We start from the raw sequence: 27,941 nt of genomic DNA, 5'->3' as shown, positions 1-27,941 counted from the left end.
TCTTTCCCGACCGATTGCCGCTTCTTCCCTGACCCATTGCCGTTTTTTTCCCAACCCATTGTTGCTTCTTCCCCGACCGATTGCCACTTCCCACCTATTTCTTTCTCCCTCTTTCTCCTAACTGCTTCTTCCTAGATCAATTGCTACTCTTTTCCATTTTTTCACTCCAAATTTGTCAAATATTCTGTCAAACATGTATTTGAGTTTTTATTTCATATTCCTTATACTCAGATTGTTATGATTTTATTTTTAGAATTCACGTCCTGGCATCTCAGTAGGTTATATTGAAGCCTTGGACCCTGATGGCGATAACTTATCGTACTCTCTGAATGATACAGTCAATAGTAAGAATTTAATATTAAAATATAAAGATTGTTACACTATAATTTAACGTCTGATAATACATAATACACTATTTTAAAAGTATAAAAAAAAGTTAAATGTTGATTTATTTATTATTGATGTGAATATAAAGTTCTGCCTAGAGTGAACATTTATACTCTCAGCGCAATAAACCCATTTCCTTCATCTTTAGCTCCACTGTCGACTTTGTCGAGCGGAGCTTATCATATGAGTGATTGTCCGTCGTCGTCCGTGTCAATGTTTTACTTTTTCGACTTCTTCTTGAAAACTACAAGCCTGAATGCTTTGATACTTGGTGTATATGTACCTTGGGTAGACCTCTCTTAGGTTTGTTCATTTCATGTTGATATCTTCAATTCTCTAATTTTGGTGAATATTTTTGTCATTTTTGGTTAAAAGTGATATTTCCGACTTCTTGTTAAAAACCGCAAATGCAATTGCTTTGATATTACATATATAGGTACTACATGTGGACCTCTCTCAGATTTGTTCATTTTGTGATGATATCTTCAATTCTCTAATTTTGGTGAATATTTTTGTAATTTTTGGTAAAAAGTGATATTTTTGACTTCTTGTTAAAAACCAATAGTTCAATTGCTTTGATATTACATATATAGATACTACATGTAGACCTTTCTCAGATTTGTTCATTTTGTGATGATATCTTCAATTATCTAATTTTGGTGAATATTTTTGTCATTTTTGGTAAAAAGTGATATTTTCGACTTCTTGTTAAAAACCAAAGGTTCAATTGCTTTGATATTACATATGTAGATACTACATGTAGACCTTTCTCAGATTTGTTCATTTCGTGATAATATCTTCAATTCTCTAATTTTGGTAAATATTTTTGTAATTTTTGGTAAAAAGTGATATTTTCGACTTCTTGTTAAAAACTGTAAGTGTGATTGCTTTGATATTACATATATAGGTACTACATGTCGACCTCTCTCAGATTTGTTCATTTTGTGATGATATCTTCAATTCTCTAATTTTGGTGAATATTTTTGTAATTTTTGATAAAAAGTGATATTTTCGACTTCTTGTTAAAAACTGTAAGTCCGATTGCTTTGATACTATACATATTGTTCATTTTCTAATGATGTCTTCAGTTCTTTAATTGAAATGTGCATTGCTGTCAGTGGAGCTATCTCAGCCGATAGGCTGCTTGTTATTAATATTTATTAAGGTTTTTTGTATTGGCCATGGAATTACACAGGAATGTTTTCTAATGACGTCAATGCGCACTGCGCTCGTTGTTTGGCTGGGTGAAAAATAAAAGGAATTGTTTTGTTGTACCAAGAGTATTTAATTTACAAGAAACTAATATAACGTTAAAAACTTTATTATGATATCTTTGATTAATTTCTCAGATGCCTTCAGCATGGACTCAAACACAGGCTTGATCACTGTGTCTGGTACTGGTATCCTAGACAGGGAAGAGCTGGATAGGCATACTTTGGTTGTCTTAGCAACTGATGGTGTATACATTGCAACATCTACTGTAACTGTGGCAATCTTAGACGAGAATGATAATTCTCCAAAGTTTGAAAAGTCTGTGTATTATGGAAATGTGACAGAGAATACATTTAGCAATGCTACTATATTACAGGTAAGCTAGTAACTTATTTTATTACAATGCCTCTTTAGATAAGTTTCTCAAAAATTTGAAAAAAATTGAAAAATTTGCTAAAAATATACTTGGATATTAATTGTATGTAATGGCATCAAAAGAAGATGTGCAAATTAAATTATGTTAATATTGTTATTTGCTATTAAAACATTCTTGTTGACACTCACAGGTGCTTGCTGATGACTTGGACATTGGTGCCAATGCTGATATAATTTACAGTATCCTGGCAACAAGTAGTCATGGTGATGATAGATTTTCTATTGATGGTGACAGTGGGGATATCTCAGTACAGAGCAATGCTGATTTAGACTATGAATTAGTCAGTAGTTATGTCATTACAGTACAGGCTGTAGATAATCCAACTATGGACACTCAACAAAGGTGATTACTATATGCTACTTTGTTTCTACTCATGAATTAAGTCATTCCAGAAGTGGTCAGTCTTAAAATACCCAAGTTTGCTTTTTTTCCTTTTGACTTTCGACCAGAATTCAATATATGTCATTTTTATATTGTGATAAATTTTATATTCTGTATCTAAAGAATTTATTGTAAAATGTGTATAATTTTCTTTTTTCATTTTTTAAACTGCCTTAACCCATGATAAATTGAAATCACGTTGTTCATAAAATGTTTTGTTTGAGAATTTTCTGGAATTTACATTATGATTTTAACAAAGAAACAATTTCAAAACATTCTGTCCAGTAAAAGTTGTCAAATGGTGATATCATTTATATAAATTTAAACTTTGTAATCCACATCATTTATAACTTTTAGTTTAATCCACGTTCCTTAAAAAAATTAATTTGTAATATTCTTTTAATAGTCTAATGGTAATTCATATTTTTTTTTTCTCAAGATCATCTGTTGTGACTGTGTACATTGATATTATTGACATCAATGATGTCATGCCAGAATTTGCTGACTCATCATATGTAGCTTATGTTAATGAAGCTGTTGCCATGGATACATCAGTCATTCAAATACAGGTACTCCTGAGCTGATCTTCTTAATGCAAAATATTTCTTGACTACTCTAGAAAAATTAACTCACTCCTTTTAATAATCGGAATTCTGTAATTGTCTGAAGTGTTTGTTGTTTATTTGTTTTTAGGTCAATATTTGTATTTTGGTTCATCCTTGTTTCTTATTTTTTTCAGGCCACAGATGAAGATACTGTGGGAATGCTTCAATACAGTATTGCAGACTCTACAGATACATTTATTATTGAAAACAAAAGGTAACACTTACATTTACTGTTGTAATACGAGCACCATCAAAATCGTTAGCAGTGTTTAATTACCACATAACTAATTGCTCATTTGTATCTGTGTGCCAAGTAATCTACTTGAATAATCTTTTTCTTTGATTCAAATTTTATTCACACAGTGCCATCGTTAAGACAAATTGCCTGCTGGATAGGGAAGTAACAGACGCATATTTTATGATTGTAACGGTGCATGATGGGATACATGTAAGTATACGTTAAACATGATGGAACAAAAACTACAGTACTGGTAACAATAGTTTTTTATTCTTAAACTTAAAGTAGGGAAAGGCGAAAAATTAGTATTAAATAAATGTAAATTTAGACATTCTGCGCCAGTAACTAAGCATGCCAATTTAATTCATTGATAAATACAGAATGCAATATGCAACTAATGTTGCAAAATCGGAGATTTTTGAAAAGTGTATTTTTTTTGTTTTTTCTATTTTTTTCTATTGCTCCCTTAATTTAATGTTTTTTGTTATTTATTGATTAATAGAAATCTGTTTGTATCAGAGACATTTTGTGACTTGTATGACTTGTGTGACTTGTACGGCAAGTTGTTGAGATGGTGAATATAAAAGAGAAAAAGACACAGCATAAATTTCAATCAAAATCCTACAGGGACAATTACTGAAAAAAATGCTTACCTACCTGATAGAAGAAAATAAGTCTCGCTCACAAGTTAATGAAAAGAAAAAATCATTTTCAAATGTTTTTCAAAAGTATTTTCTCTCAGATTTTCCAATGCTCCAGGAAGAGACTGGTGGTGATAAACAAATTACTCATTTTACAATGATGTTTCTAGCAAATAATGATGCCTTTCAACAGAAAAATGTTCATTATCGATTTAATGATACAATGGCCATGGTTTATTTATTGCTTCTTTTACAGAGTAACAATGTCAATTTAACAGTCTACATAGAGGATACAAATGATAATTCACCACAGTTTGATACCAGTTTGTATATATTTAATATCAGTGAAGGAATCAATGGAACAAATGTTGGAACAGTACATGTAAGTGATTGTAATGAAAACAAAAATGATGAAGTAGAAATAAACACACTTTATAATTACATGACCTACTATATTTTATTTTATCCTTCTTTCATTTTGGGGTGTACATGATTTCCTCAGTTATCCAAGAAATATATAGTTTGATGGTAAACTAAGTTTACTTTACTGTTGACAAAAAACACTTACTACTCCTAGCAAAACAACAAACTATTTAATTTGGAGAATTTGTACATTATCAGAATGGCTGAAGCATATCCTCAGATTGCTGTGTGCTGGTGAAATACTTTTGCCAACCAATATCTGTTGCTATCAACCACATGGGATTGTGGGTAATCATAGGCACTGTGTACAGCAAAAGAGTATATTGTTATGTATTTTTAAAAGAATAAGGATCCAGATATTCAAGCTACAAGTAGCGCCCACCAAATATCATAATATTTAAGGCCCACTGAGATCATTGAGAAAACTGCAAACAGAATGTGTTTTCTGTTCAGTACCTGATCTTCTTCTCAAATGGTCAGCTTTCAATGCCAGCTAGACTGGATGACAACAAAATAATTATCGAATAAGGAATATGTATAAACTGTCTCTTTTGCATTTCTAATTGAGAAACTTTCTGTTTTTGTAGGCCTCAGACCTGGACAATAACCAAAATGGTGAGATCACTTATTCCTTTCAATCTTCAGATGATGAAAGGTGAGCCAAATTACTTTAATCTGAACTTAATAGTAACAATTTTAGACATAATTTATATTTCTCAAGTGTATTATCATTGACAATTTGATTGATATTTGTTGTAGGTTTTTCAGCATTGACCAAGGGATTATCACCACGGGAACAGAGCTTGATAGGGAGGCTCAAGATGTTCATGTGATCTATGTTATTGCTGCTGATGGTGGTTTATCGTCTCGTAGTTCAGCTGTACCAGTTACTATTAATATTCTAGATATCAACGATAATTTACCAGTCTTTACATTGGATAACTATCAAATTACTGTAGATGAAGGCAGTGGTCCTGTGGGTAGTGTCTTCCTTACTGTTGAGGTAAGGATTCTCAGATAACTATCAAGTGACTGTAGATGAAGGCAGTGGTCCTGTGGGTAGTGTCTTCCTCGCTGTTGAGGTAAGGATTCTCTCAGATAACTATCAAGTTACTGTAGATGAAGGCAGTGGTCCTGTGGGTAGTGTCTTCCTCACTGTTGAGGTAAGGATTCTCTCAGATAACTATCAAGTGACTGTAGATGAAGGCAGTGGTCCTGTGGGTAATGTCTTCCTCACTGTTGAGGTAAGGATTCTCAGATAACTATCAAGTGACTGTAGATGAAGGCAATGGTCCTGTGGGTAGTGTCTTCCTCACTGTTGAGGTAAGGATTCTCTCAGATAACTATCAAGTGACTGTAGATGAAGGCAGTGGTCCTGTGGGTAGTGTCTTCCTCACTGTTGAGGTACGGATTCTCTCAGATAACTATCAAGTGACTGTAGATGAAGGCAATGGTCCTGTGGGTGGTGTCTTCCTTACTGTTGAGGTAATGATTCTCAGATAACTATCAAGTGACTGTAGATGAAGGCAATGGTCCTGTGGGTGGTGTCTTCCTCACTGTTGAGGTAAGGATTCTCAGATAACTATCAAGTGACTGTAGATGAAGGCAGTGGTCCTGTGGGTAGTGTCTTCCTCACTGTTGAGGTAAGGATTCTCTCAGATAACTATCAAGTGACTGTAGATGAAGGCAGTGGTCCTGTGGGTAGTGTCTTCCTCACTGTTGAGGTAAGGATTCTCAGATAACTATCAAGTGACTGTAGATGAAGGCAGTGGTCCTGTGGGTAGTGTCTTCCTCACTGTTGAGGTAAGGATTCTCCGATAACTATCAAGTGACTGTAGATTAAGGCAAATGTCCTGTGGGTAGTGTCTTCATCACTGTTGAGGTAAGGATTCTCTCAGATAACTATCAAGTGACTGTAGATGAAGGCAGTGGTCCTGTGGGTAGTGTCTTCCTCACTGTTGAGGTAAGGATTCTCAGATAACTATCAAGTTACTGTAGATGAAGGCAGTGGTCCTGTCGGTAGTGTCTTCATCACTGTTGAGGTAAGGATTCTCAGATAACTATCAAGTGACTGTAGATGAAGGCAGTGGTTCTGTGGGTAGTGTCTTCATCACTGTTGAGGTAAGGATTCTCTCAGATAACTATCAAGTGACTGTAGATGAAGGCAGTGGTCCTGTGGGTAGTGTCTTCATCACTGTTGAGGTAAGGATTCTCAGATAACTATCAAGTGACTGTAGATGAAGGCAGTGGTTCTGTGGGTAGTGTCTTCATCACTGTTGAGGTAAGGATTCTCAGATAACTATCAAGTTACTGTAGATGAAGGCAGTGGTCCTGTCGGTAGTGTCTTCATCACTGTTGAGGTAAGGATTCTCAGATAACTATCAAGTGACTGTAGATGAAGGCAGTGGTTCTGTGGGTAGTGTCTTCATCACTGTTGAGGTAAGGATTCTCTCAGATAACTATCAAGTGACTGTAGATGAAGGCAGTGGTCCTGTGGGTAGTGTCTTCATCACTGTTGAGGTAAGGATTCTCAGATAACTATCAAGTGACTGTAGATGAAGGCAGTGGTTCTGTGGGTAGTGTCTTCATCACTGTTGAGGTAAGGATTCTCAGATAACTATCAAGTTACTGTAGATGAAGGCAGTGGTCCTGTCGGTAGTGTCTTCATCACTGTTGAGGTAAGGATTCTCAGATAACTATCAAGTGACTGTAGATGAAGGCAGTGGTTCTGTGGGTAGTGTCTTCATCACTGTTGAGGTAAGGATTCTCTCAGATAACTATCAAGTGACTGTAGATGAAGGCAGTGGTCCTGTGGATAGTGTCTTCCTCACTGTTGAGGTAAGGATTCTCTCAGAAGTCCAGGAGACCAAATGTGGCTAGATTTGTTTTAATGTTTAATTGATTTTTTATTTTCCAGGCAACTGATGCTGATCTCAGTCCAAATGATGATGTGATGTATTATATAAGCAGTGGTAACCATGGAAACCATTTTGATATTGACAATTCCACTGGTGGTCTTAGTGTAATTTCAGCTATTGATGTTGAAACTGAGCAATCACAGTTTATAATAGAAATCACAGTCTATAATACAGAGCCATATGTTGGTAACCAAATTATGAATAATACAGTCAATGTTACAGTCAATATACAGGTGAGTCTTTACTAACAGTTGTGGATGAACTACAACAATAATCTTAAATATGAACATTCCATAAATCAATTGTGTTGAAAACTTTAACACATTGCACACCATATAAATGTAACTGCCCATGTAATGTGCAACATAAGGCTTTATGGTTCTTAATGTATGAATACAATTTCATCTCACTTGGTTGCTTGACCTCAAAAATTACAATTATTATTTGTAATTGCTGTATATTGAAGCTAAACTTGTGTAGAGTATCGAGTAAATAGTAACAGGGTTCAACCTTTTTTCAACGGTTAATCATTTTGTCTTAAAATGTTTCATTTAGGACATCAACAACAATGGTCCATTGTTTGAGAATACAACCTACGCTATTAGCATACCAGAAGACACCGAGTTAAGGAGTCCTATATTAAGATTGACAGCTACAGATGTGGACACAATAACATCATATTTTATATATTGGATTAGTAATGGTAATAATGATGGTATATTTGATATAAATGAAGATGGAGATATCATAGTGATTGGTGATATTGATAGAGATCCACCAAATAATAATGTATTCTTTAACCTTACGGTAAGTTTATTATATTGTAACAAATTTATTCACACTGCCCAAAGTCAATACAAGGATTGTGGTGATGATAATGATAGTGTTGGTGATGATGATGATGATTCTCTTGGTGCTCATCTCAACAGGTGACTGTGTCTGATGGTGATAGTAATACTGATAATGATACAACCAGTGTTATAATTGCCATATCTGACGTAAACGACAATAGTCCAGTCTTCTCACAAGGTAATCTTCTTATGGTTTCATAAAAGTTTCTTCTCATACATTTTAAAGTTTAATAAATTATTGTGTGTTTTGTTTGCTGAGTATGGATTGCATGAATTAACTTATGGGTATCTGTAAGTGTTTAGTATGACTGTGATTTGCATAAATTTAGGGGTCAACCATTAAAAATTGTGGGCGGTTGATGAAAAAGAACAATTTGAATGCTGGACATAAGTAATTGCATGCAAGGTCTTCAAGGAAATAAATGCTTGCACATTCAAGAAAAATAATAATGCAGTAAGGCAGTTGGACTGGTCACACTCTTTCCCATGATTAAAAATGGTTGACCCCTTAGACAGGCCAAGTACATGTAAGCACAATTATTATAAACATTTACTAATTCAGTATTTTTATTGTAGGAGAAATTTTTGCACTTACTCTTCAAAATATAATGTCAGCACTTCACCTAGTAAGTAAAACAGTCACCTCGCCATGTGTTGCCAGAAGAATGTACCTCATGTTGTTTTTGAGATTTGTGCCCATTCTGGATCTATTAATAATAATCAATTCACAAATCAGTTTATTATAATTACACCAGTTAATTAATATTTCACCCACTATTAGAACTCGCGTAGGTTTCAACTTTTGATCGATGGATTTATTCATCCAATATCCCAGCGTAGAATATTTTTTTCTGTTTTTCGTGATACCGTGACTACCACAGGTGGGTTTTTTATGATTTGTTTGCACAATGTAATTGTTGTTCATTATCAAAATTTCTTCAACAAATCACTCAACAGTAGCAAATACTAACTAAGTTACATCTATTTCGCATCTATTCAAACTGTTTCCCATGTTTGTAAAATATACCATTTCTGACCATTTATTGTTTGTTGTTGCAGCAATTTTTTAAATAAACTCAAACTATTCTCAGACTGTTTAAATTTCAGGATGCTTGCTGCTTGCGTAAAATTCCACCATGCTTTAAAGACTAACAATATAATAATTCTATTAGTAATAGTACTTTATACATGGTTTCTTGCAAACTTTTTTTGTTCATTTCATTAACTATTTTGCATCCATCTTGCTACCATTTTTTCACTTATATGCAATTGTGACTGTTTTAATGCTTTGATGTTTCCTAACATTTCACTTTCAGCCAGTGTCACATATTTTTTTCATTCTATCATTTGCCAAAATTGATGTCACAGCATCTTACATAAACTAAGACTCGTGCTTCTCATTCAAAGGTGTAGGGTTACATGATGGATATTATATGGCTGAACATCTGTATGGTCGACATTGTGATTGGATGAATCATCTTATCATAATCCAGCTAATAAATTCATGAACAGCAACCTGTTGAATATCAGTGAAGACTATTTACCTAATAGTTCTATGACTTAAAGTGCCTGTGAAATGGCTGCTATTTTCACGCCTAAAATTATCAATTGATACATAAATATTATTAATTTTTATGCTTCTAAGCATGAATTATTTTTTTTAAGTGAAAAAATGTGTTTTAAACTTAGTCTATGGCAACTTTATTTTTGTGTATTTTAAAACGAGGCTCCTCATTAGCTTCTCATTTGCATACAGAAATTCCCCTTGTGACGTCAGAAGGGGAAGTCGCATGGCAGCTTGCATTGCCGATACGTGTAAATAAGGCAAATTTCTTGTGCAGTTTTCTCGTCTTTGACTATATTGTCACTTATGTACTTGTTCGGCGAGGAAGAATGGACCATAATGAACACATAGTATCAATTTTTAGCTCCGCTGTCGACTTTGTCGAGCGGAGCTTATCATATGAGTGCTTGTCCGTCGTCGTCGTCGTCCGTGTCAATGTTTTACTTTTTTTACTTCTTCTTGAAAACTACAAGCCTGAATGCTTTGATACTTGGTGTATATGTACCTTGGGTAGACCTCTCTTAGTTTTGTTCATTTCATGTTGATATCTTCAATTCTCTAATTTTGGTGAATATTTTTGTCATTTTTGGTAAAAAGTGATATTTTCGACTTCTTGTTAAAAAACGCAAGTGCAATTGCTTTGATATTACATATATAGGTACTACATGTGGACCTCTCTCAGATTTGTTCATTTTGTGATGATATCTTTAATTCTCTAATTTTAGTGAATATTTTTGTCATTTTTGGTAAAAAGTGGTATTTTCGACTTCTTGTTAAAAACCGCAAGTGCAATTGCTTTGATATTACATATATAGGTACTACATGTGGACCTCTCTCAGATTTGTTCATTTTGTAATGATATCTTTAATTCTCTAATTTTGGTGAATATTTTTGTCATTTTTGGTAAAAAGTGATATTTTCGACTTCTTGTTAAAAAACGCAAGTGCAATTGCTTTGATATTACATATATAGGTACTACGTGTGGACCTCTCTCAGAATTGTTCATTTTGTAATGATATCTTTAATTCTCTAATTTTGGTGAATATTTTTATCATTTTTGGTAAAAAGTGATATTTTCGACTTCTTGTTAAAAACGGCAAGTCCAATTGCTTTGATACTACATATTTAGGTACTACATGTGGACCTCTCTCAGATTTGTTCATTTCGTGATGATATCTTCAATTCTCTAATTTTGGTGAATATTTTTGTAATTTTTGGTAAAAAGTGATATTTTCGACTTCTTGTTAAAAACCACAAGTCCGATTGCTTTGATATTACATATATAGGTACTACATGTGGACCTCTCTCAGATTTGTTCATTTTGTGATGATGTCTTCAATTCTCTAATTTTCGTGAATATTTTTGTAATTTTTGGTAAAAAGTGATATTTTCGACTTCTTGTTGAAAACTGTAAGTTCAATTGCTTTGATACTATACATATTGTTCATTTTCTGATGATGTCTTCAGTTCTTTAATTGAAATGTGCATTTCTAACAGCGGAGCTATCTCAGCCGATAGGTTGCTTGTTGTTGCATGGGGTCGAGTTAGATGCGAAATATGTCCGTTCTGGTGTAGCTGGTCACCGTGATCGCCATCGCCACCGACACCGACACCGGCGCACGTTTGTACACTGTTGCTGGACAAAATAGATTTTGATGTTATTTAGCAGATTACTAGGCACGTCACTACACTGTTTTATTTCATCGATCGTCTGAGTAAAACTTTCAAAATTAAAATAAAAGAGAACATATTTTGACATTCTAAACATTAGATTATAGTGATCACTATAAAATAATTAAAATCAAAGAAAGCTTAGAAAAATTTCCCATGTGCTGAGAGTATTGGAGACACATTAAATGTAATTTGAAATTACTGAAAACTAATTATGCAAATCAGAAAATTAACATGAACAGATTTGATTGTAAAACTAATGAGGTCTGCGCAATGTAACAAAAACTCTATGTACCAAGTTTAATTGAAATGTGATTAGAACCAAAAAATTATGAATTATTATGCTAATTAAGGAAATAATATGAACAGAGTTTTACCCCAAACTAATTAGGTTTGTACATTGTCCTAGAGCATCTTTGTACTAAGTTTCATTAAAATGGAAATTAGTACTTTAGATATCAGTGTGAAAGCTTAAAATTGGTTAATTATGCAAATTGGGTAATTAATATGTACAGATTTTAACCCACAATTATCCAGGTCTGTCTATTGTCCTACAGCATCCATGTATAAACATTCATTGATATGTGATGATTAGTACCTGAGATATCAGTGTGAAAGTTGGAAATTGGTTAATTATGCAAATTAGGTGATTAATATGCACAAATATTTACCAAAAACTAATTGGGTCTCTGCATAATTCTAGATTCATTGAAATGTGATGATTTACTTTAGATATCAGTAGAAAAGCTGAAAATTAATTATGCAAATTAGGTAATTAATATGCACAATTATTTACCCTGAAACTAATCAGGTCTCTGCATAGTCCTAAAGGATCTATGTACCAAGTTTCATTGAAATGCGATGATTAGTACTTGAGATAGCCGTGGAAAAGCTGAAAATTAACTAATTATGCAAATTAGGTGATTAATATGCACAAATATTTATCCAAAACAATCAATCTCTGCATAGTCCTTGAGTATGTAAGTACCAAGTTTCATTGAAATGTAATGCTCACTACTTATATCAAAAGCTGAAAATTAATTAATTATGCAAATTAGGTAATTATACGTACTGATATTACCATAAAAACTATCAGGTCTGTGCAGTGTCATATGACATCTATGTACCAAGTTTCATTGAAATGTGATGATTAGTACTTGAGATATCAGTGGAAAAACCAAAAATTGACTAATCATTATGCAAATTAGGTAATTAGTATCCATGGATTATTACCAAAAACTAATCAAAACCTAGCATTAGTTCAGAGCATCTATGTACCAAGTTTCATCAAAATCCAATGAGTGGTTCTTTAAATATCAGTGGAACAGTCATAGAACAGCTAAAAATTAGCTAATTATCATGCAAATTAGGTAATTAACGAGCATGGATTTTTACCAAAACCTAATCAAATCTGTGCATTGGCCCAGAGCATCTATGCACCAAGTTTCATCAAAAAACGATGTATGGTTCTTAAGATAGCAGTGGAACAGTCGGACACACATACACACATACACACACTAACTGCCAAGACTCCCATTTTGTGCTTCGCACATGGGAGTCAAAAACGACAAATCACAGTTACTAAATAAATGACAGCCACATGGAAATAAATTGACATTTTGTTGAAATAGGTGAACGCGTCGGGTCACGGCGAGAGCAAGTGCGTTAAAAGCGGCGTTTAATTGGATAACAAAAATAATCAAGATCGACACACATACAGATAAATTCAGAGTGGATTCAAGTTAGCTTGATCCATGGCGTGATTGTCATAATTATAACATCGTATTAAAACTTTATTTGGTGGAAACACATTGACCAAGCCCAGATTCTTATTTCATAAATTATTACGCAGATCAAGCTGCAAGCTTGGAGGTAAAAAAGAACAGAGGTGTGAATTCGACATTCAACACCAATCACCAAACAATTCAGAAACTTTTAGCCTTCGAAAATGAAAACAGTTAGCAGTGTGTAAAAGCTGTGTAATTTCCTGTTTGTCCGACGCTTCGTTTTCCTGTCACTGTCAAAATTATTGCTACCTTTTACTTAACAGGGACTAAATGATCTCTATAAAACGATAATCAGGATCGCAAAAAAAGTCAACTGATTTGAAACACTTGCCGGACGTCTCTCTCTCTTCTGAAATCCGCCTCGGTGATCATGGGCTGGTCCGAAATCTATTTCTATTAAAAGTGTTGCGCCAGGTTTACGTTTCTCTTTAAACCTACGGTAGTCGTTTTTTTTTATGGACGAGGACAGTTGAATGAATCTAAGGTTAAGTGATGTTGCACCTTTGAATACATACACTGTGGCTATACGTTTCACTGCAACTGCCCACAACATCTAAAAACTCTCTTTCTCAAAAAAAATAAAATAGACAAAAAAAAGAAAAAATGCCGACCGAAAAATGTATATCGTTTAAAAGTATACTGAACGACCAGTGTTATTACCGCTCAGGGGTATGACTTCCTCTCACATTTTGTCATTTGGTGGCCCACTTTCGGCGAGAGTCGGAAATCCGGAAACAGTCGACCGTTTCACGATAGGTGGGCGTGGCTACAACACGAGAAATATCCTAAATTTACTTGGATACGAGTAATCATTTTCAGCAAAAAAATCAATAACTACCCTTTTCAGTGGGACACAGATCTAAAATGGGAAACGTGAGGGTGGGCATTGCACAGGCACTTTAATGGATCTTTTGATAAATGTACATTTGGATTATTTAGTTTATTTCTCAAGAATTTACCAAATCAACAGCAGCCAATTAGTTTAGTTTCAAATTTGGAAAATAATGAAATGTATCTTAGCCGACACCTTTTTTGTCCTGTTTTCGTAGTATGGCAGGGGGATGTTTTAATAAATTAGCTGTGTCATCTTATATTCATTGTATGTTTTACAGAGACATATAGGTTCACTGCTGATGAAGGTGTTGCTGTTGCCACTTCTGTTGGCATGGTAACTGCAACTGATAAAGATGAAGGTACAAATGGTGAAGTTGTGAGCTATGCAATAATGGATGGAGACGGAACTTTTGGAATTGATGAAACCAGTGGAGAAATATCAGTGAATCGATCTTTGGACTTTGAAAATGGAGGCAAAGAATTCAGATTTACTGTGGTTGCTCATGATGGAGGTTTGCCTCAGCAAAATGGGTGGGTTGAAATTTGTCAAAACATTTTCATATTTGAATATCTGATGTGAACCATCTACATTATGGTATATGTGATTTGTGATGTAATTTCAGATGTTTGCTCTACAAGATAAGTTTCTAAGTTTCATTTTCAGACAAATGCATACTTAATTTCTTTCTTTCCCTTCTCTTAATATTAATAGGTCAGTTTCCATAGTAATTTCTATAAATAACACCAATGATGAAGAACCAGCTTTTATTGTCAGTACCTATAACTTCACTGCATATGAGGTAATAAAGTACTTTGAACCGTGAATCATTTACTTAACATCTGGTTGTTGTTCATGAAGATAACAAATTTATGGAATGGTGATTTATTTCTATCTAGTCTGCAATGGATATAAAAATTATAGAATATTTCATGTGTTTTCACTTATTTAATTTGACCTACTGTTTAACAGACTGGGCAGGATGTACAGTCGCTTTCACTGTTACCTCATTTTAGGATTAAGTGTGTCTGGTTTTGTGGATTGAACATGACTTGATTGTGAGTTTGTTACTTATTTACTCTTATTTCACTAGAATTCCAGACAAGGTACTCCAGTTGGAAAAGTCGAAGCCACGGATCCTGATCATGATATTTTGTCTTATTTCATCATTACTTCTGGTAAGTCTCATCTTTATGTGTACTTTACAAACTACATACTATTATTAGACCATTTTCGAATAAAGTTTAAAAATGATCTGTCTGAGTGTATCTCAACCTGTATTTCAGACTTGCCTGAACAGATGCAATTCAACTTTTTCCACATTTTAGGATACATATGTTCATATCTGTATGTAAAAATCAGGAATTATGATTACCTTGATCGGATTCAAAATGGCTGACTGATGGCCGTTTTGTTTCCACAGCTGCTGCTCCAAAGCCATGTCTCCTCTCCGACATGCTCTAAATGATTGTTTCTTCAACTTGATAAACTTTGGAACTATACATTACAATTACTTAATATATATTTAATAAGTAATCAACTGTTTATTCATTTACATTTACAAAGTACATTCCAAGTCATACATGTGTATTATTTTTTTTAGCCTCACTATTTACTGTTGACGAGAATTCCGGCCAAATCATAGTATCTGGTAGCTTGGATAGGGAAGTCCACGACAGCTATAATGTAGTTGTCATAGCAACTGATGGAGTGTATTCTACATCAACTAATATAACCATAGCAATCTTAGATGAGAATGATAATTCACCAATATTTATGAAATCTAGATATTATGGAAATGTGACAGAAGATGTGGACATCGGAACGGAAATATTGCAGGTTAGAAACTTCTTTGATATTGTGTAATTATTAATGAACAGTTGTGCATCAATCAAAAATTGATCTAGTAGTATAAAGTTATAACGATATTTTTTGTCTTCAGGTTTCAGCACAAGATGAAGATGTTGGTGACAATGCCAATGTTGAGTATAGTATCCTAGCAACCAGTAGTAATGGTGATGGCATCTTTGGTATCCATAACAGCAGTGGTAGTCTGTTCATCTTGGATAATATTAATGTGGACTATGAAACCACTAGAAGTTATGTCATTGTTGTTCAAGCAACTGACCAACCAGTTGATTCTTTTAGTAGGTGAGCAGTAAAGGTTACAAATTCTGTTATTAATTACTTCTATAATTAAATAGTTCGTAAATACAAAATCTTCCAGTTTACACTTAATGTTTGTTTTACATTTCCGTTTAGATCTTCTGTTGTGACTGTATACATTGATATAATGGATATCAATGATGTCACACCAGAGTTTTCTGAGTCGTCTTACGTAGCTTATGTTAATGAAGCCGTTGCCATGGATACATCAGTTATTCAGATACAGGCTTCAGATGTTGACACTGTAGGAACACTTGTCTATAGTGTTGAAGGTAGTGATTCTTTCAAAGTTGACAATACCAGGTACTTTTTCAAAAAAAAATATATTTTTAACGGAGTATTCAACTGAGATGATAAATCACTAAGTCATCTTTGTCTTTGTCTTTACTATTTCATGTGGTTAGTAAATTTATTTTGAAATATTTGCACACTGTGTGGGACATCGTCTTTTTGTGGCTGCCTTTTACCTAATAAAGTCCTCTATTAAATTATTTTCTAACTTCTTTGTTTTCAGTGGTATTGTAAAAACAGTTGATTTACTTGACAGAGAAATGCAAGACATGTATGAAGTGCAGCTCAGCGTTAATGATGGAATTCATGTGAGTTTACTGACCTCAAATTCAATTCCCATCCAAATAAATAAAGTATTTGATTTTCATATTTTCACAGGTTCTTTTCAGTTAATTTATAACAAAATTCTTGATAGTACTACCAGCAAAGATTTAAACTTTAATGAATAAATTTCTCTTGTGATGACATGGAATAATATTATAAGGGGAATGGTCATCGTATGGTATCCTGTGGGTACATGTGGGACGCCTGTATCATATACACAATGTTCGTTAATTTAACTACTAATATCAGTTGTTTAAGTCTTGAATTTTATTTGGGTTGTTTATCTTGTTATTTCTACTTTCATAAAAGATTACAATAACATCAATAATTTTGCTGGAAATTTTGCTAATATTGTGATAATATGTTGATAGCATCTATAATCCAAGAATGTCTTGAGCTGTGGTGTTGTGTTCTTAACCATGACTCTGATCAAAGTTGTGTTTTAATCTACACAATCAGTTATAATATCACTTTGTTTTCAGTCTACAAGTGTTAATGTGACAATCTATGTTGAAGACAACAATGACAATTCACCGGTGTTTGAATTCAATTCTTACAATTTCAACATCTCTGAGGGATTTACTGGATTAGTGGTTGGCATGGTTAATGTAAGTAGATTAAATTAATTTTTTTAAATTTGTTTGAATTTGAATTTGAAGTTGCCAAATTGATATAAATTAATCACTATCATGCTTCATATTTTCAAGGCATCTGATGCTGATCTTGGTATAAACAGTGAGATTCAATTTTCACTCCCATCTCCGTATGATAACAATGGGTAAGTGATATTTCATCAGTTGTTTACCACATCCTGGTTCTTGCATGACCCCTTAAAGGTCACACATCCTGGTACTTCCATGACCCCTTAAAGGTCACACATCCTGGTACTTCCATGACCCCTTAAAGGTCACACATCTTGGTACTTGCATGACCTCTTAAAGGCCACACATCCTGGTACTTGCATGACCCCTTAAAGGTCACATGCCATCCTGGGACTTGTATGATTCCATAAAGGTCACACATCCTGGTACTTGCATGACACCTTATAGGTCACACATCCTGGTGCTTGTATGATCCCTTAAAGGTCACACATCCTGGTACTTACATGACCCCTTATAGGTCACACATTCTGGTACTTGCATGACCATAAATCCTTGGAATTCTGGACATATTCACCATCATTGAGTCTGATTTTCTCGATTATTTCCCTAACAAGATGTAAGCTGTTGTCAACTGAAGTAAACTTTTTAAAGTGAATTGTCTCAATACGAGTCTCAAGTTAGACTGTTGGCAATAAATCTTTCAAACAGTTGATCTGCTTTGGCAAATTCTTCATTGTACATGCATGGAGATAATTTCCCAAAATTAGAACTATAACTACATTTTGTATATACTTGAAAATGTTAGGTTCATGATTGTTCATGTTCATTTTAGATTATTTGATGTTGATGGAGATGGTGTTATTACTACGGCAACAGAGCTTGATAGGGAGGCTCAAGATGTTTATGTGATCTATGTTGTTGCTGCTGATGGTGGTTTATCATCTCGTAGTTCAGCTGTACCAGTTACTATTAATATTCTTGATATCAACGATAATTTACCAGTCTTCACATTGGATAACTATCAAGTGACTGTAGATGAAGGCAGTGGTCCTGTGGGTAGTGTCTTCCTCACTGTTGAGGTAAGGATTCTCTCAGATAACTATCAAGTGACTGTAGATGAAGGCAGTGGTCCTGTGGGTAGTGTCTTCCTCACTGTTGAGGTAAGGATTCTCAGATAACTATCAAGTGACTGTAGATGAAGACAGTGGTCCTGTGGGTAGTGTCTTCCTCACTGTTGAGGTAAGGATTCTCAGATAACTATCAAGTGACTGTAGATGAAGGCAGTGGTCCTGTGGGTAGTGTCTTCCTCACTGTTGAGGTAAGGATTTTCTCAGATAACTATCAAGTGACTGTAGATTAAGGCAAATGTCCTGTGGGTAGTGTCTTCCTCACTGTTGAGGTAAGGATTCTCAGATAACTATCAAGTGACTAGATGAAGGCAATGGTCCTGTGGGTAGTGTCTTCCTCACTGTTGAGGTAAGGATTCTCTCAGATAACTATCAAGTGACTGTAGATGAAGGCAGTGGTCCTGTGGGTAGTGTCTTCCTCACTGTTGAGGTAAGGATTCTCAGATAACTATCAAGTGACTGTAGATGAAGACAGTGGTCCTGTGGGTAGTGTCTTCCTCACTGTTGAGGTAAGGATTCTCTGATAACTATCAAGTGACTGTAGATGAAGGCAGTGGTCCTGTGGGTAGTGTCTTCCTCACTGTTGAGGTAAGGATTCTCAGATAACTATCAAGTGACTGTAGATGAAGGCAATGGTCCTGTGGGTAGTGTCTTCCTCACTGTTGAGGTAAGGATTCTCAGATAACTATCAAGTGACTGTAGATGAAGGCAATGGTTCTGTGGGTAGTGTCTTCCTCACTGTTGAGGTAAGGATTCTCAGATAACTATCAAGTGACTGTAGATGAAGGCAGTGGTCCTGTGGGTAGTGTCTTCCTCACTGTTGAGGTAAGGATTCTCAGATAACTATCAAGTGACTAGATGAAGGCAATGGTCCTGTGGGTAGTGTCTTCCTCACTGTTGAGGTAAGGATTCTCTCAGATAACTATCAAGTGACTGTAGATGAAGGCAGTGGTCCTGTGGGTAGTGTCTTCCTCACTGTTGAGGTAAGGATTCTCAGATAACTATCAAGTGACTGTAGATGAAGACAGTGGTCCTGTGGGTAGTGTCTTCCTCACTGTTGAGGTAAGGATTCTCTGATAACTATCAAGTGACTGTAGATGAAGGCAGTGGTCCTGTGGGTAGTGTCTTCCTCACTGTTGAGGTAAGGATTCTCAGATAACTATCAAGTGACTGTAGATGAAGGCAATGGTCCTGTGGGTAGTGTCTTCCTCACTGTTGAGGTAAGGATTCTCAGATAACTATCAAGTGACTGTAGATGAAGGCAATGGTTCTGTGGGTAGTGTCTTCCTCACTGTTGAGGTAAGGATTCTCAGATAACTATCAAGTGACTGTAGATGAAGGCAGTGGTCCTGTGGGTAGTGTCTTCCTCACTGTTGAGGTAAGGATTCTCAGATAACTATCAAGTGACTGTAGATGAAGGCAGTGGTCCTGTGGGTAGTGTCTTCCTCACTGTTGAGGTAAGGATTCTCAGATAACTATCAAGTGACTGTAGATGAAGACAGTGGTCCTGTGGGTAGTGTCTTCCTCACCGTTAAGGTAAGGATTCTCTGATAACTATCAAGTGACTGTAGATGAAGGCAATGGTCCTGTGGGTAGTGTCTTCCTCACTGTTGAGGTAAGGATTCTCTCAGATAACTATCAAGTGACTGTAGATGAAGGCAGTGGTCCTGTGGGTAGTGTCTTCCTCACTGTTGAGGTAAGGATTCTCTCAGATAACTATCAAGTGACTGTAGATGAAGGCAATGGTCCTGTGGGTAGTGTCTTCCTCACTGTTGAGGTAAAGATTTTCAGATAACTATCAAGTGACTAGATGAAGGCAGTGGTTCTGTGGGTAGTGTCTTCCTCACTGTCGAGGTAAGGATTCTCTCAGATAACTATCAAGTGACTGTAGATGAAGGCAGTGGTCCTGTGGGTAGTGTCTTCCTCACTGTTGAGGTAAAGATTCTCAGATAATTATCAAGTGACTGTAGATGAAGGCAGTGGTCCTGTGGGTAGTGTCTTCCTCACTGTTGAGGTAAAGATTCTCAGATAATTATCAAGTGACTGTAGATGAAGGCAGTGGTTCTGTGGGTAGTGTCTTCCTCACTGTTGAGGTAAGGATTCTCTGATAACTATCAAGTGACTGTAGATGAAGGCAGTGGTCCTGTGGGTAGTGTCTTCCTCACTGTTGAGGTAAGGATTCTCAGATAACTATCAAGTGACTAGATGAAGGCAGTGGTTCTGTGGGTAGTGTCTTCATCACTGTTGAGGTAAGGATTCTCAGATAACTATCAAGTGACTGTAGATGAAGGCAGTGGTCCTGTGGGTAGTGTCTTCCTCACTGTTGAGGTAAGGATTCTCAGATAACTATCAAGTGACTGTAGATGAAGGCAGTGGTCCTGTCGGTAGTGTCTTCCTCACTGTTGAGGTAAGCATTCTCTCAGATAACTATAAAGTTACTGTAGATGAAGGCAGTGGTCCTGTGGGTAGTGTCTTCCTCACTGTTGAGGTAAGGATTCTCAGATAACTATCAAGTGAATGTAGATGAAGGCAGTGGTCCTGTGGGTAGTGTCTTCATCACTGTTGAGGTAAGGATTCTCTCAGATAACTATCAAGTGACTGTAGATGAAGGCAGTGGTCCTGTGGATAGTGTCTTCCTCACTGTTGAGGTAAGGATTCTCTCAGATAACTATCAAGTGACTGTAGATGAAGGCAGTGGTCCTGTGGGTAGTGTCTTCCTCACTGTTGAGGTAAAGATTCTCAGATAATTATCAAGTGACTGTAGATGAAGGCAGTGGTTCTGTGGGTAGTGTCTTCCTCACTGTTGAGGTAAGGATTCTCTGATAACTATCAAGTGACTGTAGATGAAGGCAGTGGTCCTGTGGGTAGTGTCTTCCTCACTGTTGAGGTAAGGATTCTCAGATAACTATCAAGTGACTAGATGAAGGCAGTGGTTCTGTGGGTAGTGTCTTCATCACTGTTGAGGTAAGGATTCTCAGATAACTATCAAGTGACTGTAGATGAAGGCAGTGGTCCTGTCGGTAGTGTCTTCCTCACTGTTGAGGTAAGGATTCTCTCAGATAACTATAAAGTTACTGTACATGAAGGCAGTGGTCCTGTGGGTAGTGTCTTCCTCACTGTTGAGGTAAGGATTCTCAGATAACTATCAAGTGACTGTAGATGAAGGCAGTGGTCCTGTGGGTAGTGTCTTCCTCACTGTTGAGGTAAGGATTCTCAGATAACTATCAAGTGACTGTAGATGAAGGCAGTGGTCCTGTGGGTAGTGTCTTCCTCACTGTTGAGGTAAGGATTCTCAGATAACTATCAAGTGACTGTAGATGAAGGCAGTGGTTCTGTGGGTAGTGTCTTCATCACTGTTGAGGTAAGGATTCTCTCAGATAACTATCAAGTGACTGTAGATGAAGGCAGTGGTCCTGTGGGTAGTGTCTTCCTCACTGTTGAAGTAAGGATTCTCTCAGATAACTATCAAGTGACTGTAGATGAAGGCAGTGGTCCTGTGGGTAGTGTCTTCCTCACTGTTGAGGTAAGGATTCTCCGATAACTATCAAGTGACTGTAGATGAAGGCAGTGATCCTGTGGGTAGTGTCTTCCTCACTGTTGAGGTAAGGATTCTCAGATAACTATCAAGTGACTGTAGGTGAAGGCAGTGGTCCTGTGGGTAGTGTCTTCCTCACTGTTGAGGTAAGGATTCTCAGATAACTATCAAGTGACTGTAGATGAAGGCAGTGGTCCTGTGGGTAGTGTCTTCCTCACTGTTGAGGTAAGGATTCTCAGATAACTATCAAGTGACTGTAGATGAAGGCAGTGGTCCTGTGGGTAGTGTCTTCCTCACTGTTGAGGTAAGGATTCTCAGATAACTATCAAGTGACTGTAGATGAAGACAGTGGTCCTGTGGGTAGTGTCTTCCTCACCGTTGAGGTAAGGATTCTCTGATAACTATCAAGTGACTGTAGATGAAGGCAGTGGTCCTGTGGGTAGTGTCTTCCTCACTGTTGAGGTAAAGATTCTCAGATAACTATCAAGTGACTGTAGATGAAGGCAGTGGTCCTGTGGGTAGTGTCTTCCTCACTGTTGAGGTAAGGATTCTCAGATAACTATCAAGTGACTGTAGATGAAGGCAGTGGTCCTGTCGGTAGTGTCTTCCTCACTGTTGAGGTAAGGATTCTCTCAGATAACTATAAAGTTACTGTAGATGAAGGCAGTGGTCCTGTGGGTAGTGTCTTCCTCACTGTTGAGGTAAGGATTCTCAGATAACCATCAAGTGACTGTAGATGAAGGCAGTGGTCCTGTGGGTAGTGTCTTCATCACTGTTGAGGTAAGGATTCTCTCAGATAACTATCAAGTGACTGTAGATGAAGGCAGTGGTCCTGTGGGTAGTGTCTTCCTCACTGTTGAGGTAAAGATTGTCAGATAATTATCAAGTGACTGTAGATGAAGGCAGTGGTTCTGTGGGTAGTGTCTTCCTCACTGTTGAGGTAAGGATTCTCTGATAACTATCAAGTGACTGTAGATGAAGGCAGTGGTCCTGTGGGTAGTGTCTTCCTCACTGTTGAGGTAAGGATTCTCAGATAACCATCAAGTGACTGTAGATGAAGGCAGTGGTCCTGTGGGTAGTGTCTTCATCACTGTTGAGGTAAGGATTCTCAGATAACTATCAAGTGACTGTAGATGAAGGCAGTGGTCCTGTGGGTAGTGTCTTCCTCACTGTTGAGGTAAGGATTCTCAGATAACTATCAAGTGACTGTAGATGAAGGCAGTGGTCCTGTCGGTAGTGTCTTCCTCACTGTTGAGGTAAGGATTCTCTCAGATAACTATAAAGTTACTGTAGATGAAGGCAGTGGTCCTGTGGGTAGTGTCTTCCTCACTGTTGAGGTAAGGATTCTCAGATAACTATCAAGTGACTGTAGATGAAGGCAGTGGTCCTGTGGGTAGTGTCTTCCTCACTGTTGAGGTAAGGATTCTCAGATAACTATCAAGTGACTGTAGGTGAAGGCAGTGGTCCTGTGGGTAGTGTCTTCCTCACTGTTGAGGTAAGGATTCTCAGATAACTATCAAGTGACTGTAGATGAAGGCAGTGGTTCTGTGGGTAGTGTCTTCCTCACTGTTGAGGTAAGGATTCTCAGATAACTATCAAGTGACTGTAGGTGAAGGCAGTGGTCCTGTGGGTAGTGTCTTCCTCATTGTTGAGGTAAGGATTCTCAGATAACTATCAAGTGACTGTAGATGAAGGCAGTGGTCCTGTGGGTAGTGTCTTCCTCACTGTTGAGGTAAGGATTCTCAGATAACTATCAAGTGACTGTAGATGAAGGCAGTGGTTCTGTGGGTAGTGTCTTCATCACTGTTGAGGTAAGGATTCTCTCAGATAACTATCAAGTGACTGTAGATGAAGGCAGTGGTCCTGTGGGTAGTGTCTTCCTCACTGTTGAGGTAAGGATTCTCTCAGATAACTATCAAGTGACTGTAGATGAAGGCAGTGGTCCTGTGGGTAGTGTCTTCCTCACTGTTGAGGTAAGGATTCTCCGATAACTATCAAGTGACTGTAGATGAAGGCAGTGATCCTGTGGGTAGTGTCTTCCTCACTGTTGAGGTAAGGATTCTCAGATAACTATCAAGTGACTGTAGGTGAAGGCAGTGGTCCTGTGGGTAGTGTCTTCCTCACTGTTGAGGTAAGGATTCTCAGATAACTATCAAGTGACTGTAGATGAAGGCAGTGGTCCTGTGGGTAGTGTCTTCCTCACTGTTGAGGTAAGGATTCTCAGATAACTATCAAGTGACTGTAGATGAAGGCAGTGGTCCTGTGGGTAGTGTCTTCCTCACTGTTGAGGTAAGGATTCTCAGATAACTATCAAGTGACTGTAGATGAAGACAGTGGTCCTGTGGGTAGTGTCTTCCTCACCGTTGAGGTAAGGATTCTCTGATAACTATCAAGTGACTGTAGATGAAGGCAGTGGTCCTGTGGGTAGTGTCTTCCTCACTGTTGAGGTAAGGATTCTCTCAGATAACTATAAAGTTACTGTAGATGAAGGCAGTGGTCCTGTGGGTAGTGTCTTCCTCACTGTTGAGGTAAGGATTCTCAGATAACCATCAAGTGACTGTAGATGAAGGCAGTGGTCCTGTGGGTAGTGTCTTCATCACTGTTGAGGTAAGGATTCTCTCAGATAACTATCAAGTGACTGTAGATGAAGGCAGTGGTCCTGTGGGTAGTGTCTTCCTCACTGTTGAGGTAAAGATTCTCAGATAATTATCAAGTGACTGTAGATGAAGGCAGTGGTTCTGTGGGTAGTGTCTTCCTCACTGTTGAGGTAAGGATTCTCTGATAACTATCAAGTGACTGTAGATGAAGGCAGTGGTCCTGTGGGTAGTGTCTTCCTCACTGTTGAGGTAAGGATTCTCAGATAACTATCAAGTGACTAGATGAAGGCAGTGGTTCTGTGGGTAGTGTCTTCATCACTGTTGAGGTAAGGATTCTCAGATAACTATCAAGTGACTGTAGATGAAGGCAGTGGTCCTGTGGGTAGTGTCTTCCTCACTGTTGAGGTAAGGATTCTCAGATAACTATCAAGAGACTGTAGATGAAGGCAGTGGTCCTGTCGGTAGTGTCTTCCTCACTGTTGAGGTAAGGATTCTCTCAGATAACTATAAAGTTACTGTAGATGAAGGCAGTGGTCCTGTGGGTAGTGTCTTCCTCACTGTTGAGGTAAGGATTCTCAGATAACTATCAAGTGACTGTAGATGAAGGCAGTGGTCCTGTGGGTAGTGTCTTCCTCACTGTTGAGGTAAGGATTCTCAGATAACTATCAAGTGACTGTAGATGAAGGCAGTGGTCCTGTGGGTAGTGTCTTCCTCACTGTTGAGGTAAGGATTCTCAGATAACTATCAAGTGACTGTAGATGAAGGCAGTGGTTCTGTGGGTAGTGTCTTCATCACTGTTGAGGTAAGGATTCTCTCAGATAACTATCAAGTGACTGTAGATGAAGGCAGTGGTCCTGTGGGTAGTGTCTTCCTCACTGTTGAGGTAAGGATTCTCTCAGATAACTATAAAGTTACTGTAGATGAAGGCAGTGATCCTGTGGATAGTGTCTTCCTCACTGTTGAGGTAAGGATTCTCAGATAACTATCAAGTGACTGTAGGTGAAGGCAGTGGTCCTGTGGGTAGTGTCTTCCTCACTGTTGAGGTAAGGATTCTCAGATAACTATCAAGTGACTGTAGATGAAGGCAGTGGTTCTGTGGGTAGTGTCTTCCTCACTGTTGAGGTAAGGATTCTCAGATAACTATCAAGTGACTGTAGATGAAGGCAGTGGTCCTGTGGGTAGTGTCTTCCTCACTGTTGAGGTAAGGATTCTCAGATAACTATCAAGTGACTGTAGATGAAGACAGTGGTCCTGTGGGTAGTGTCTTCCTCACCGTTGAGGTAAGGATTCTCTGATAACTATCAAGTGACTGTAGATGAAGGCAGTGGTCCTGTGGGTAGTGTCTTCCTCACTGTTGAGGTAAAGATTCTCAGATAACTATCAAGTGACTGTAGATTAAGGCAATGGTCCTGTGGGTAGTGTCTTCATCACTGTTGAGGTAAGGATTCTCTCAGATAACTATCAAGTGACTGTAGATGAAAGCAGTGGTCCTGTAGTTCTGTCTTCATAATTGTAGTTAGATTAAGTTTTACAAAACAAAAAGAAACTTTTTTTTTTTTCAGGCAACAGACATTGATCTCAGTCCAAATGATGAAGTGATGTATTTCATCAGTGATGGTAACCATGGCAACCATTTTGATATTGATAATTCCACTGGTGAACTGAATGTATTCTCAGCCATTGATTTTGATGAACAGTCAACAATTATTTTGGAAATCACAGCTTATAATACAGAGCCTTATTTGGGCAAGGAAGTGATGAATAACACGGCCAATGTCACTGTCAATATTCAGGTATGTGTGGTGACAATGGGCATGCCTCACTTTTCAGTTTAATTTATGTAATCTTTCCAAACTTATTTTTGTAGGTACCATAAGCATTATTGACTCCCGTGTGCGAAGCACAAAAGGGAGTCTTTGCAGTTATCCTGTCTGTATGTCTGTATGTATGTATGTATGTATGTATGTATGTATGTATGTCACTTTTTTTGTTCCACCGTTATCTCAAGAACCACTAATCAAATTTTCTTGAAACTTGGTACATAGATGCTCTGAGATGATGCGCAGAGTTGATTAGGTTTTGGTAAAAATCTATGAATATTAATTACTTAATTTAAATGATAATTAACTGATTTCAAGCTGTTCCATGACTGTTCCACTGATATTTGAAGAACCACTCATTGGATTTTGATGAAACTTGGCACATGGATGCTCTGAACGAATACGCAGATTTGATTAGTTTTGGGTAAAAATCTATGAATATTAATTACCTAATTTGCATGATAATTAACTGATTTTAAGCTGTTCTATGACTGTTTCACTGATTTTTGAAGAACCACTCATTGGATTTCAATGAAACTTGGCACATGGATGCTCTGAACTAATGCGCAGATTTGATTATTTTTGTGTAGAAATCTGTTAATATTATTAATTACCTAATTTACATAATGATTAATCAATTTTTGGCTTTTCCACTGATATCTCAAGTACTAATCATAACATGTCAATAAAACTTGGAACATAGATGTCATATGACACTGCACAGACCTGATAGTTTTTAGGGTAATATCAGTACATATTAATTACCTAATTTGCATAATTAATTAATTTTCAGCTTTTGATATTTCAAGTAGTAATGATCATGTTTCAATGAAACTTGGTACATAGTTACTTGAGGACTGTGCAGAGACCTACTTAGTTTTTGGATAAATATTTGTGCATATTAATCACCTTATTAGCATAATTAGTTAATTTTCAGCTTTTCACCTGATATCTCAAGTACTAATCATCACATTTCATTGAGACTTGTTACATAGATATTCTAGGACTGCAGAGACCTGATTAATTTTGGGATAAATAATTGTGCCTATTAATTACCTAATTTGCATAATTAGTTAATTTTTTGCTGTTCTATGGCTGTTGCACTGATGTCTAAAAGCCACTCATTGGATTTCAATGAAACTTTTAAAGAGTACCCATCACATTTCAATGAACCTAGGACTATACACCATATTAGTTTTTGGTAAATATTTATGCTTCTTAATCACCTAATTAATATAATTAATTAATACTGATATCTCAAGTATTGATCATCACATTTGAATAAAACTTGGTACATAAGTGCTCTAGGACAATAGACAGCCTGATTAATTTTGGGTTAAAATCTGTTCATATTAATTCTCTAATTAGCATAATAATTAATATTATTTTGGTTCTAATCACATTTCAATGAAACTTTACATTGTGCAGACCTTATTAGTTTTACACTTAAATCTGTTCATATTAGTTACCTAATTTGCATAATTAGTTTTCTGCGTTTCCATCAACATCTCAAGTTCAAGTAATTTTGAATTA

General features: G+C 36.7%; 1 protein-coding gene across 1 annotated transcript in view; it reads left to right on the top strand.

Moving 5' to 3' along the window:
- Window positions 1-27,941, top strand: part of LOC100375711 (protocadherin Fat 4-like) — a 106,514-nt gene that overhangs the window by 20,886 nt on the left and 57,687 nt on the right. Inside the window, exons 19-41 of the mRNA XM_085493769.1 lie at window positions 254-344; window positions 1,737-1,975; window positions 2,166-2,377; window positions 2,856-2,985; window positions 3,156-3,235; window positions 3,385-3,469; window positions 4,157-4,282; window positions 4,911-4,978; window positions 5,083-5,326; window positions 7,241-7,474; window positions 7,797-8,048; window positions 8,171-8,270; window positions 14,227-14,479; window positions 14,661-14,748; window positions 15,040-15,124; window positions 15,550-15,785; window positions 15,889-16,097; window positions 16,209-16,415; window positions 16,627-16,711; window positions 17,210-17,335; window positions 17,435-17,505; window positions 18,162-18,408; window positions 26,151-26,381. Coding sequence (XP_085349895.1) covers window positions 254-344; window positions 1,737-1,975; window positions 2,166-2,377; window positions 2,856-2,985; window positions 3,156-3,235; window positions 3,385-3,469; window positions 4,157-4,282; window positions 4,911-4,978; window positions 5,083-5,326; window positions 7,241-7,474; window positions 7,797-8,048; window positions 8,171-8,270; window positions 14,227-14,479; window positions 14,661-14,748; window positions 15,040-15,124; window positions 15,550-15,785; window positions 15,889-16,097; window positions 16,209-16,415; window positions 16,627-16,711; window positions 17,210-17,335; window positions 17,435-17,505; window positions 18,162-18,408; window positions 26,151-26,381 — 3,699 coding nt within the window. The remainder of the gene's footprint in view (window positions 1-253; window positions 345-1,736; window positions 1,976-2,165; window positions 2,378-2,855; window positions 2,986-3,155; window positions 3,236-3,384; window positions 3,470-4,156; window positions 4,283-4,910; window positions 4,979-5,082; window positions 5,327-7,240; window positions 7,475-7,796; window positions 8,049-8,170; window positions 8,271-14,226; window positions 14,480-14,660; window positions 14,749-15,039; window positions 15,125-15,549; window positions 15,786-15,888; window positions 16,098-16,208; window positions 16,416-16,626; window positions 16,712-17,209; window positions 17,336-17,434; window positions 17,506-18,161; window positions 18,409-26,150; window positions 26,382-27,941) is intronic.

The sequence above is a fragment of the Saccoglossus kowalevskii genome, chromosome 19 (genome assembly GCF_978046115.1).
Source record: "Saccoglossus kowalevskii chromosome 19, keSacKowa6.1, whole genome shotgun sequence".
Classification (NCBI taxonomy): Eukaryota; Metazoa; Hemichordata; class Enteropneusta; family Harrimaniidae; genus Saccoglossus; species Saccoglossus kowalevskii.
This window is presented reverse-complemented; position numbering and strand designations above follow the sequence as displayed.